Source organism: Chelmon rostratus, chromosome 12, assembly GCF_017976325.1.
Source record: "Chelmon rostratus isolate fCheRos1 chromosome 12, fCheRos1.pri, whole genome shotgun sequence".
Taxonomy (NCBI): domain Eukaryota; kingdom Metazoa; phylum Chordata; class Actinopteri; order Chaetodontiformes; family Chaetodontidae; genus Chelmon; species Chelmon rostratus.
In genome coordinates, this window is record NC_055669.1 from 7,731,626 (window position 1) to 7,745,332 (window position 13,707).

Consider the following 13,707-nt stretch of genomic DNA (forward strand, 5'->3'; position numbering starts at 1 on the left):
CACACCTCGTTCCACTGAGCTTTATGTGTGTAGGTGTATCAGACTTATTATGAGCATGGGTCTTTTGATTTTCTACCTTTTATCTTTCAGCTCTCATTTAAAGAAAGTGAATGAGCAGCAGGCAGATGTGGTCGTGTCTCTTTAAGGGAGAAACTTTATGCTTCATGAGACAACATTTCTGTGAATGCAGCACGCTCTGAATCTGTGTGTCACCAACTCTTGTGACTTGACTTCACTGGTGTGTGTGTGTGTGTGTGTGTGTGTGAATGTGGACGTGCTTGTTCTCATGTGAAGGGTCATGCTGTCTTGTTCTCTGCAGGAATGTTCTCTACAGATGTGTAAGCGTATGTAGAGGATATTCCAGATGTGTTTTTTCTTTTGAAGTCACAGACCCACTCCACAAATCACTGAGACCTCTTTCATAATCACCACAGACCTTCACACACGTAGTACGGTCTGTAAAGCCAGGAGCGTCTGTCACACACACAAGCAACACCTCGACATTATGTTAGCACTATGTGACCATTCACCAGAGCTGGAGACTTGGACTCCAGTCACAAAAATGAGGACTTTGCAACTCAACTTGGACTTGTCCGCTGTGAGACTCGACTGTCTGTTACTGAAGAATCAGTATTGTGTGTAGTTTTGCCTTTTGCAATTCTTCCACCTGTCACAAAGAATTAGTAACATCACCAGGATGCACACAGCATCTCTAAAACGCACACTTTCAGTTGCTGCTCCTGGCACCAGAATAAAATGTAGAAAGCTCTAAATCCTAGCTCAGTAGTTTCCTCTCCTCTGTTCAACCTTCACAAGAACAAGCAATAAGACTGACTGTGAAGTCTGCCCTTGCAGATTTGCATATTATAGAAGACGATTTGCTTTGGCAGAGGTCTGTCCTCTCCGAGTGCCTTTCTAGTTATTCATATGTTTGCATTTGTCTATTGTATGATTGATTTGAAATAACCAATTTTTATGGCATTCACCCTGTCTAAACAAGACACAGAGAGGGTGGCTGCCTGCTGCTTCAGGAATTATGCTTTTGTGTAAATGTTGCATAAATGATCATAACCTCTGAAAAGACTGCTTAAAATTACAGTTACAGTTACACGTGTGCAATGGCTCATGCGTCTTGTACACACAACCAAGACACTCAGCTTCATAATCCTCAGAGTCAAACCTTGTTAGTTGAGTTCATTACAGCACAATATGTCTGCGTGTGCAGCTAATTACCATTTGGCTTTCAGGACCTTGCATTTACTTCTAAAGGTTTTGTCCATCACGACACACGCCTGTGTGTCCAGCTCTCCAAATGAACATCGATGAACACTATCTGTATTCTTCTGATATTTAAAATTAAAAACATGCATTTAGCTCATTGGTTCAGTTATGTGCATGCAGCAGGGCTGTCAGTATAGAAATGGCTCTACACTGTAAAAAATATAAAGTTGTCTCAATATTAAAATATGAGTGACCACAGCCTTAAAAAGTTTACTGAACTCATGCTGAAAAGTTTCTAAAATGTGTTCATTAGTTATAATGTTAAGCATAGTGAGTCAACTGAACGGCAAATAACACAACAAAAATTAGGTTTAGTCAACAACAGCTGAGTCTTACTGATAAGAGCTGACTTTTACTGAAAGCTTGACTCGCAGTTATGCTCATTTTTTTCACTAGTAAAGCAGCTTCAAGTCTGATCCCTCAGGAGTAAGCTGCATTATTATTACAGCTTTTGCTGAAATGTTGGTCACGTTCAGGATCAGCCCTGATCCTGGTTTCGGAGTGACTGAGCAGAGATGTGGTCAGATCAAAACCAAGAGCACTGACGTACAGACACACTAAAATGTAGACAGAAACTCATCATGGGGCTTTTTGCACAGTTGCACCTTTGTTTTAAGTGTTCTCACCAAAGTATCTGACACATGCAGATGATCTTTACTTGCATATAACCCTGTGTCCATTAGAAAAGCAGTATTTAGTGTGATCTTGTAATTTTCATACTAAGCACTGATGGGCCAAAAAAACTGAGTAATGACTCAGACTTGGTTCAAAGACTTAAACACAGCTCCGCCACTCACACTCCACGACCACCACCACCAAAGCCCTTTGCTGCTGGAAATTAGAATTTTATGTCCTGATTTAATGCCACAGCAGTATTGAGTTCCCTTAACAGCAGACTGGGATCAGACTGACAGACATCACCATGGTAAAGGTTGCATTTTACAAGGTATCTAAGTTAATATATTTGTCTCCACGTAAACAACTGATGATGCAACCTTATCATATCAGCTATACAGTGAGTAAAAACCGTGGTCAAAGTGTTAAGCTTCTACCATGTATTGTTCATAAGCTCTTTTGTCCACAGTGTGACACACAGACAGACAGACGCCACTGTTGCGACATAATGTTAAGCATACCATGTACCATAATGAATCCTCCGCGTGTGTGTGTGTGTGTGTTGTGTCTGTCTATGTCTGTCACCTTGCTCATCCAGGACTTGCGTTTGCACATGGCTTTCCTCCTTTTCACAGCCTCCCACAGTCGTCGCTGTCCTTTATCAAAAGAATACAAGAAAAAAGAGAAACTGATCAGGACTGCAGCTGCCTCCTTTGCTTTGTGTTGTAGGATAGTTACAGACGATATGCTGAATGTTGATTTTCAAGTAGTCTCCCACAACTGAAAGAAAATAACCATCTTTAATATAAAAGGGGATAAAGAAGAAACACAAACAGTGGATGGGAGAAGGGGTGAGAAGAGGACATGCACATACTATACAGTATATGAGAAGAGACTGGAGATAAAGTATAAAAAAAGAACAGCAAATACGAGAAAGAAGAAAAGGTGGAGAGCGTGGAGAGCAGCGAGCTGAGTGGAGGGGAAAGATGTGAGTGAATATATGAGCAGGAGAAGTGGGTGTAATTAGTCTTAAGCGGCACGATAGCCGATGCCCTGAGGGCTTCAGTAACAGGATTTCAAACATTACTGCTGCCATACCCTTCACACACACACACACACACACACACAAAAGACTTGGCACTTCAATGTCCCTTCCTATTGTGCCTAATTACCAGTTGTGGCTTTAAAACGATATTAGGGGTATTAGTGATAAAGGATTTGTTCCAGCTATGCTGAGGGTGAGCCAAATGACACACTGTCATTACTGCAGACAAATGTAGTACTTCAGGCTATATATGGATGTAGAATATCCCCTTATACAGTCATACAAAGGCAAAGAGAAAATTGGAATGACATTAAACTTATCTTTTAATCTCTCTATGGTCTATAATTAATGGATGAAAATGACATATATGGGACAGAGACTACAGCTGCATTAGAAAGATTGGGTGACTCTGCCACTCTCGAGGCGCGCTTGATGGCATGTCATCCAATCAGAGATGAGAGAGCAGCTGAAGAGACCAAATGACCACGCTTATCTATCAAAGTAATAACTGAAAAAACAAACCAAACCACAGGTGAAGATCAGTACTCTGTCTGTCCATTTCTGATCTTGAAAGAGATGATAGGTACAATCAAACCTAATAATCTACAGCCATGCTAGCACCTCTGGAATGGCGTACCAGTGCTTTGAGCTAAATGCTAACGTTAACATCTACAGTCTTTAGGCAACATTCTAATTTGCACACAATGAAAAAGCTAACACGCTAATGCTAACAGGTATAATGGTAACCATGTTCACCATCTTAGTTTAGCATGATAGCATGCTAACATTTGCTACGCAGCTGAGGCTGATGGGAATGCCATTCATTTTGTAGGTATTTGCTCATAAACCGAAGAATTGGACAAAGTGGTATTGTAAAATTTACAGGATTACCATTATAGTCATAGTCAAAAGTCAGAGGATCATCAAAGTCAGTATGATTCATCCTCCAGGAAGCATGAATGTCTGTACAAAACTGACAAACACTGCCATGCCGCTAGCGTGGCTAAAAAGGAAAGAGGAAGGTGACAAACTAATATTTTTCTTTAGTATACACACACAGACAGTTTCTCACCAGGTCGACCCATGCCGATCTTCTCCAGGTCTTCATTCTTGACGTAGTCGAAGTGTGACAGCCGCGTGACGTTAAGGTCATCGCGGATCCGTAAGAAGTACTGCTGCAACTGCACCTCCATCAGCAGCTCCAGCAGCCATTCTGTGCCTTCCTCACACTGCATGCTACTGCCCAGTTTCTGCAAAACACACGCAAAGGAAAACACAGGAAACTGAGTTTAAAACATTCAATATTCAATCAACGTTTGCCTCAAAGCTTGGTCTCAAACCTGCAAAATACGGCCGCAAAGTCACTGAGCAACAATCAAACTATTCTTCTCTGCTAAAAAAAGAGAGGAAACTGAGTCCAGATCCACTGTGCTCGCCAGTAATTGTTTACAGCACACTGAAATACCTGCTTAGAGGCTCAGACATTTACATCAGAGTCTACACAGTGTACGGGTAGTCATAAATATGCCTATACACGCCAAACACACACACACAGTGCAGACTGGGTTTCCCAAACTGACATTACATAAACAAGGACATGGAGGGAAAGAGGCCAAATATAGCATCAGCCGCTTGTCAGCAGGCCAAAAAAAACCAACTGTGCACTAATTCTACTTAAAAGGTTTCAAGCAGACATTGATTACACACATCCTGTGTCAATGTGCTGTTAATGTACCACTTAGTATTAGTCTTCTTCAAAATACTCAAATGACATCCAAATAGATTGATAAAGAAATGCCAGTATTTGGGGCAGATACGTGAGATGAATGATGCACATCTGGTGTCCATAAGTGTCAGCAAAGACAAACGGGAGGCTCCTAAACAATCTGACCACAATATGTATACCGTACTACGTCCCTCCATAAGACCCTGAGTCAGACCATCAATCTTCAACGTCACAACACACCACCCCAGCTTAAAACATCATCCATCACTGTCTACTTAATGGAACAAGCTGCAAGCAGCACAAACTTTGGGTGAGATTCATCTTAAGTCCTGATGGGCTTCTTCATGGGGCTCTTAGTCAAGATGATGGAGCTCAGATGAGAGTAAAGGCAGTAAAGAACCACAACAAGAGCTCATCTACTCCTCAGTTACACCTGCTCACACTAAGCCACAGTCTCATTCGCAGTGTCAACGGGGGAAGTGAGCCCAAAAACCGACCTAATCCACACACAAAAATGACAAACATTCCTAATCTGCAGAGGTTGACAGGGAGACCTTAAGGCTGGATGCTCTGGGGCGTAGGGGTCACTGCACTGAGCAGTAATTAGACTGTGTGAATGAGGAACTTCCTGTGCCGGCTGAGACAAGGTTACAAGGTCCAGAGGAAAGTGTCAGCGGGGTCACAGCCTCCTCTCTGTCATTTAAACTTCTTAATGGGTTGGTTAGAGGCCACTTCCTATTGCTTAATGACTGTGACCTCTGGAGATAGAGGGTGACTTTCTGTCTCACACAAATACACACCTAATGTCGGGCCATGACAGCATGTTTCTACAGTGAATTTTCAATGGAGGGATTCAACAAAGTGAGCGGTCCTGTTTTTCCCATGAAGTTCTGATGTGAGGTCTGACTGATCTGCTGGGAAGGCTCAATCCCCCAATGGTTACGCCAGATGTCTTTATCCTGATACGAATTCATTGCAATGCACATAAAAGTGGGTCAGCTGATATCTCTTTAGCAACATCCAAACATGCAGCTTTGGCTCTCAGAGTCAGCGGGAGGCCGAGCCCACTCAGACCGGCCAATTGAAAATAGTCTGAGCTTCTTTCTGTTCAAATGCTCCCTGTGAGTCTTTGATGTTAGCTTGAGGAGTAAAGCGGGCACAGCGAGCCCCTTGTTTACCTGCACCAGTATAAGATAATGACCTGTAAGATCCACTTTATAGAAATGCAGGTCACACTGAATGCCTGTGGTGCCTGTGGCTTTAGGTGTAACCACAGCTGCAGTCATTAGAATCCATCTCCATATTTTGCATTTTGCTGCATCATGCCTGAACCTTACCCTGAGAAAGACGATACAGCGGTCTGTTTGGCTGGTCCACTACTGCGCTAAGCTGTGCCCAGTTCTCTCCTACCATGTGGCGTTTATTTGATCCGCAGTACAGCTTAAACTTTAAGTTTTCCACCACAGTTTTTTTTCTCTTGCGTCCACGAAAGAAACATTTTTGCATGAATCACATACTCCTCTTTGGGCCGTACACCATCTCCACCATCATCCACCAAGTCTGGCAGTCAGCATGTAAGTGTTACTTCACTGCACCGTGCCAAAGACGTAAGGCAGCTTCCTCTTGGGCCTCCTTCCATGACAGTGTCACATCTGAGGCATGAGGGGTCAAAATCAAGGTGCTTAAGCCCCTGTGTCATATTTCTCTGTCAGCTTGCTAAATAATTTTCAAAACTCATTAGACTGGCATATATATATTATGTTTTACACTTTTCTGGAGACAGGTGCTGCACAGAAATAAGCTGTCATACATTCACTAATGGCGGTTTATATCATATGTATATTGTCACGATCCAACACAACCGAATGACATTTTCAGAGGAGAAAAATGGTGAGCCGCTCTCCATTCCTTTGTTACGTTGTCTTAAAACATCTTTCTCCCAGGTGCCTGTCTTGACCTCTCCTGTAATGAGATGAAGAGGAGCACTACGTTCAAACCAGTGAGTGTGATTTGTGGCAGGACTCGAAGGAATCCAACCAGGGCCAGAAGTCCAGTGTTAGTGCTCGAATACCCCCACATTTCTAAAAACGTGTGTTTCTTTGAAAGGAACATGAAATGCTACAAAACAAGCCACGTAGCCTAATTGGTTCTCAGTTACAAAAAAAACATTAAAAGTTGACGTTTACTGCAAGTACATATGACAAACTAAGTGAAAAGAAAGAGACACAAACAACAAGACAGTGGAAAGAGGGAAGCAGAGAAACAACATGATGTCCCTGCTGAGAAATGCCTCTGGCCTGAACTCATTCCTCATGGTGGTGGAGAAATGCACATACTCTCTCTCTCACACACACACACACACACACACACTCACACACACACAAAACACACACACACACACACCTCCTGGCTAAAGCCACGTCCTGTATCAGATCTGTTCTGCTCTAACATCCTGCTGCAATAACACAACCCTCCCAGAGGACGGCCTCAGTCCAGCTGGAGAGTGTGCGCACGCACGCACACACACACACACATGCACACAAACACACACACACACGCATGCACACGCTCACACACACACACACACACCATACCATATTCATGATACAAATGCTATATTCAAACATCTGGGTAGACCACATGATCCTGACACACATCCTGACTATAGTTACAGCTATCCATGTCATCTGTCCAAATAATAAAAGCCCTCAGCAGACCAGGGAGAGTCAGACAGCCAGACTTACTCGATATACATGAAAGTGAGCCAAGAAGGGGAAGGACTTTTTCAGCTTGTCAAAGCGTCGCATCCTGAATTCCTTCGTCTGGATGAATGTAGGTGCAAACAATAAAAAAGTAAAATGTAAAAGTGCGTGCGTGTTTTAAATGTCCAGAGGTGGCTGCTTGTCTTTTAAACCACAACCGGAGCCATGGTCCTCCCAGTTTGACGTCCCCGATCTCCAAAGAAGCGCACGCACTCCTGGGATCCGGACCCGCAGCTGCGAACCCGAGAGGGGGAAGAAAAGCTTCCTACGACTCTGCACGCAAATCTACAACATTCCATGGCGGGGCAATCGTCCTGTAAGCCCCTTCTTTAGCTTCAGCTCCCCTAAGAAGGCAAAGAGGCATTCATGTAGCACTTGAGTGTGCAGAAGAGGTCTTATGATGTGTGGGAAAGAAAGGCTGTAAGAGTGATTAGGAGCCGCTGTTTGCAGCAGAGAAAGCCACCAAGCTTTGCCCTGTGCCCGGTCCAGCCATGTGTCCTCCTCAGACAGCAGTGAGCCAGTCATCCAAACTTGCAGAACTTCACAAATAAGTCACTCCTCCTTCCTCCCTTCCTTTCACTCCCTCTTTCTCCCTATCTCTCTCTCTCTCTCTCTCACACACACACACACACACACACAGAGAGACTCTCTCTCTCTCTTTCTCTGTCTATGCGCGTGCAGCTACTGTCTGTTTGCTTTTCCATCCTTCCATCGAGCGTGGGGCTAAAAATAGGAGCGACTTCTCCCCGATTCATTCGCTCGCCAGTCAGGCAGGCAGCACAGACGTGAGAGCCAGAGCGAGTGAGTGTGTCTGGTTTCACATTTTAGGGTGCAACACGATGTGCGTCTGGCTGGTTTCACAGAACAATAATGTGTGTTTGTCTGTCTTAGTGTTTTTATCATCTCGCTCCTCTGACTTGATCTTTACTCAGTTGTTTCTCCTCCCTTCTTATCCCACTTTCTCCCCCCTTGTCCCCCTTTTCCTACCTTCCTCCTGCAGTTCTTTTCCCTGCTCCACTGTTCACTCTATCTCTCCGAGCTCCCCACCCCACCTCCTTCCCCTCCTGCAGTCAGTCAGACGGTCCGTGCAGTGCAGAGCAGTGCGTGGTGCAGAGGACAGAGGCTTCATGGTATTCCGTCCGGAGGAGCATTTGATCCAGGGCCAAGGGGTCACATTCAACTGCAGGATGGAGGGCTTGTTTCCTGTGATGCAACCCCCCAATCACACACACACACACACACATACACACACACACACACACACAAATGCACATCCACTTTTTCCCCCTCTGCTTCTCCTGCCTGCTTATCTTAAAATTCACCACGGTGGAGAAATTTCACTTTTGGGGTTTTTAGTTTGACTGCCACTGGAACTGAAAATGAACTTGTGATAGTCCACTGGTCAACACTCTGGGGACTGTTTACAGCCACAAAATTACAGACGTTTCATAACCTATGGTCCCCATGAAATTTCTCAATGTGTCACTCTGTCAAGAGCCAATAACCGTGACAACCTGTGCATCACATGAATGATCTGTGAACAACCTCGTTCAAGCACAAACCGCACAACTGAGACTGAAACGATTACTGGATCGATTTGAAGACGTGTACTTGGCTTTAGGAAAGTACAACAGCTTCTCTATTGACTGTAACATTTTACAGACTGAATGATCAGCCAGCTAATGGGGAAAACAAAAATGAAAACATCTGCAGCTCTTCACACAACTGCGATCTAGACTTTTAAAGTACTGCAGTGTAAATATAAACCCTCTGTGTATCTTTGCAGACTGAATCCACTCCTCTCGGCTTTGCAGTAGGACAAACAGGAGCCTGCTGGCTGGTGAGGATAAATCACAAAGGCAGTAGATGTCTGTCAGTGGGTGACTAATGCTTCAACTTACAACTTAAAACAGTTATCTTAACAGGGGCTGCCCACCTGACCTCAGTCAACTCCCCCACTCCTTTTCTGTCTCAGTGACGTCTATTCTGTCTTTCACCGCTGCAGCATAGACGTCTCTAACCTCACCCTTCTCCTCCCAACCCTTCACTCCTTCATTAATCCCCTCTTTTTCACTCTGCTCCCCTCCCTCCTTCCATCCGCAGGGTCTGGCCAAGCCGTTGCATTTTCTTCTTTATTTGGTGCTGCCTTTTATTTCCTGCCTCTAATCCTCCAAAAATGTTATCTCTCTCCCCCTCTGCTGACTATAAACAAACCCTTACCAGCTGCTTTTCAGACCCTCAGTAGCAGCGAGCCCCCTCTCATTCTGTCTCCTGCCAAACACCATTAAGCTTCGGGTTTTCTAATTTCACAGGGTTTTGTTCTCTCTGCACGTTGCTTTTCTTTGCTCGTTGCCAGTTAATCAAGCTATTCGGCATTTGACTTGGCCTTTCGCTTCTCACTTTGGATGTTTTTCTCCCTCTGTCTCTCCCTCCTCTGCTTTCAATTAGGAAGATTTGAGTTTACTAGAGGAAGGAAGGGAGGTGAGCAGGCGGTGGAGTCACGGAGAGGAAGGAAAGCGAAAAACAACAACAACACAGGGATGTTGTCATAAAATGTCTGACTCTAATAAAAGACAGCAGAGGTGGTGCTGTGCTCTACGGTTTTGTTTATGAGTCTGCTGGTGTGTCAGTGTGTCTCCATTCACAACAAGACGAGCAGCATACTCTCAGTTATCTGATTTACTATGAAGTCATTCAAAAAATCTGAGGGTAGCATTTCTCTGAAGATCATAAGCGATTTATACTAATGATCTACGAACATTGCATACATTTGATCTGTCTCAGTGACACACTCTAATCAAACTGTCATCATAAACATGACAGTTACAATCATTAACCGAATTTCTTTTGCTCAAGTTTATACGAGTCTGATCGAGTTTTCACTGGCAGAAAACAAAAAACCTTGGTGAAAAGTCACGTCTATGATGAAAGTAGGAAATTCAGGAACAAAAATGGTGAAGCGGACATAAATTTTTTATAAGGTAATAAAACAGAATGCAATCATTTGCAAACAAACTGTGTTTACTGGCAGAAGTTTCACAAAGTGTTTCTGAGCCCATGTAGTAACATCCTTTATCCGATCACGTGTTCACAAAGTGGTGACCCTCGCTCCATCCTCGCATGTGAACCACTGAGCCTTTCCATCCACACTGGCGAGGTGAGGTTAAATCACAAAGACACGCACTGCTACGCTGCTCTAACACTCCCTCACACGCAGTGCGTTGCATTGCCAGCAGGCCTCCTAAAGGTCAACAGCCTCGACACTCTACACCTTTTATTCTTCTTGTCCTTTCTGTCCATTATTTCAAGGGTTTAAGTGTGGATTCCTCCTGGCCTCCTTCGGCCACTTGTGTCATTCTCACTGCGTCACTCAGATGCAGATGTGACATCATGAATCATCAAGCACACAGGATGTGACAGGACATGAGGGAGGGGAAAAAGCAAAGACCCTTCCCCGCCCTACCTCTCTTCCCCCACACACATGCGTGCACACACACACACACAGTCACACACACACACAGGGGCTGGAAACCCAACTCCCTGAAGTGGGTTATGCCATTAAAGGCATAAAAACTCCCTGAAATCCACATGATCTCCGCTCTTTTTAACCATAAATTGGCTAACATGCTTCAGGAAGGAACGGGTCACAGCAAAGTCAAATTTATTGCAATGACAAGTCGGAAAATAATGTTTGCTTAAGTATAAGAACAGTTATGTAACTGGCATGACTGTGAAACAGATGATTTAAAATAGCCCCCATTCCTTCAAATCAGCGGCTGGACAAAGAGCCTGTAACTGATTCTTGAGTTTAAAATGTGAACACAAGTGAAAATAAGGCTTTTCCAGAACAACCATTTAAAACAGCACACAGGTGTGTGTGTGTGTTGACTAAGGGTTCATCTGCAGCTGACAGTGTAGAAGCTGAACAAAGTGTTGTGTTTGTATTCACACACCTACTCTGAACTTCCTAAATTCTGATGGATAGATGGATGGATGGATGGATGGATTGATGGATAGATAGATAGATGGATAGATAGACTTTATTTATCCCAAGTTGGGAAATTGCAGTGCAGCAGCAGCATTACACACAGTGAAATAAATGAAAAATTGTGAAATAAGACTATAAAGAACAAACTATACATAATAAAATATCAAAATAGCGAGCAGTAAAAAAAATATATACATAATAATAAAATAGCAAAATAGCAAACAGTAGTAATGAAAAGTATTGCACAAAAAAGAATATCTACAGCAAATGGCAGTGTGTAAAAAATAAAGTGTACCGTGACTGTAAGCATTACACACAGTGAAAAAAGTGAAAATTTGTGAAATAAATTGACCTGCAGCTGCACTGTGACACCACTAGGTAGCACCAGTCTTATGATGGAGCGTTCAGCTGGGTGGAGGAGATGATTGCTATGTGGATCGCAATGTATTCATACTGACGTGAAGGGAAACAGGATTAAACCAGTCAGCTGAAAAATGTAAGAAACCTCAAGCTATCACCTGAGTGTGTTTACATGCATAAGAGTATCCTGGATAGGAGTTGCATAATAAACTCAATATCCTGGTTTCAGAGACCTGTATGAGCACTTATGCCAGTTTGGAGATATGCAAGCTGGAGCGCTCAGACAGAAACCAGGTTCCTGTGCCATGTAAACACCCTGTCTAGGTTTCTAATCTTTCTCTGCCTTGTTCCATGTAAACATATATACCAAAAATGATCAAAACCAGGATGCCAATGTGCATGTAAATGTCCGTGCCTCTAGCTCAGTTCGAACGAAGCTACCCTGAGCTTTGATCACTTTGACCTTTGAACTGTTGAATATGTCAATTTTCAAGTTAAAGTGGTTTGTTTCTGTTGTTGAACTGCGTCTCTTCTGTCAGACCGGCTCGGTCCCTCACACTTACAATGAAGCAGCGACTGCAGGCCGGTCCGGCTGCTCATATCTGGCTCTCATCTCTTTCTCGCGTGTACACACACACACACACACACACACAGTAGCATGATTCAATAGCTGTGCAACTGGAATGTGAAAAGGATGCTAATTACTGTGAAGCCCAAGTTAAATGTCTGACCGTGTAGAGTGTACAATCATGAATTGACATCAAATTAGTGGCTTGCTGGCTAATAAGATTATGAAGAACAAAGCGCTGTGTGAGGTCTGCATTGTGAGCGCTGCAATACACACACGCACACACACACATTTATCTTGATTCTGTAATATGATGCTCACTGTACACAGACACAGGCACGCAGAGGCATGCGCTCACATCGGCTGGATTCCCACTGACGTACAGTGTTGGGGATTAAGATAGCTTAGTGGATTGGCGGACGCGCTGCCAGTGCATTTCTAAAATAAGTCGCAACCTTTTGGTGGCAAAACATGAATCTGCGGTTTGGTGCTGGGTGCCAAAAACCGGCAGAGCAGAGGGAAGGAGGACTAGAACAAACATCATTAATCCCTTTTACAACTGCGCAAGCAACATATCCACACACACACGCACACGCACACACACTGACGATACCTCTGACGGAGGCATGCATGCACAGACAGACAGAGGTGAGTCATTCCTGATCTCACAGATAGTAACCCTCTGCCAGAGTCCGGCCTGTACGTTCTCCTTAAATCCCCTCACCATCCACCTCATCGTTCACGGAGTCAGGAGAGGAGGAGGTGCCGCGCGGTGGTGGGCGCTAACGAGAACCGACAGTGGGAATGAAAAAAAAAATGTTTGGGATTCAAACAGACTGCTTCCAGGCGAACACAGAGCATATGTGTCCCTTTTTGGCAGCTTGGCCTAATATTCATAATGCCAGACAACCAAAACAAACCCCCGCTAATACCTCCTAACGTGGCCTCCGTCCTGAGCCATCTCCTCTGTGATCCCCTAAAGCTGGTTAAGAGGGGAAAGGAGGGTGCGAGTGACAAATGTCGGTCAAATGTCAGGATTGACCTCCTGCAGACAGTCAACGGCATCTGAGGCAAAAATCTAGAACAGTGAGTGTTACGTTGAGATAAATGGAAAATATGTATTGTTCCCACTTTAAAGAATACAGCAGCTGCTCAACGACGTGGTGCTGGTTGATGCTCGCTAATCCCCTCATATGAGAAATAGATCTCGCTTTAGGATAAAATGGTTGCTCTGGTAAAACAATGTGCATTTGTAAACTCTGACCTCTCCCGATTGTCTTTGGCCGTCTGTGAGCTCCTCTCCTCTCTCACACATCGTTCTCTCTGTCTGCCTTACTGATGGAGATGGCTGCATGCAGTCAG

The 13,707-nt window shown here is 44.0% G+C and overlaps 1 protein-coding gene across 4 annotated transcripts in view; it reads right to left on the bottom strand.

The window, feature by feature from the left end:
* tnk2b (tyrosine kinase, non-receptor, 2b) overlaps positions 1 to 13,707 on the bottom strand; it is a 55,361-nt gene that overhangs the window by 17,799 nt on the left and 23,855 nt on the right. For 3 of the 4 annotated variants that reach the window (XM_041948749.1, XM_041948747.1, XM_041948745.1), the window contains 2 exons: positions 4,014 to 4,191; positions 2,482 to 2,552 (listed from right to left, as the gene is read on the bottom strand). In XM_041948749.1, coding sequence (XP_041804683.1) covers positions 2,482 to 2,552; positions 4,014 to 4,176 — 234 coding nt within the window. In that variant the 5' untranslated portion in view covers positions 4,177 to 4,191. Of the gene's footprint in view, positions 1 to 2,481; positions 2,553 to 4,013; positions 4,192 to 7,411; positions 7,918 to 13,707 lie in introns of those variants that run through there. The other variant, XM_041948746.1, reaches the window with a different exon arrangement.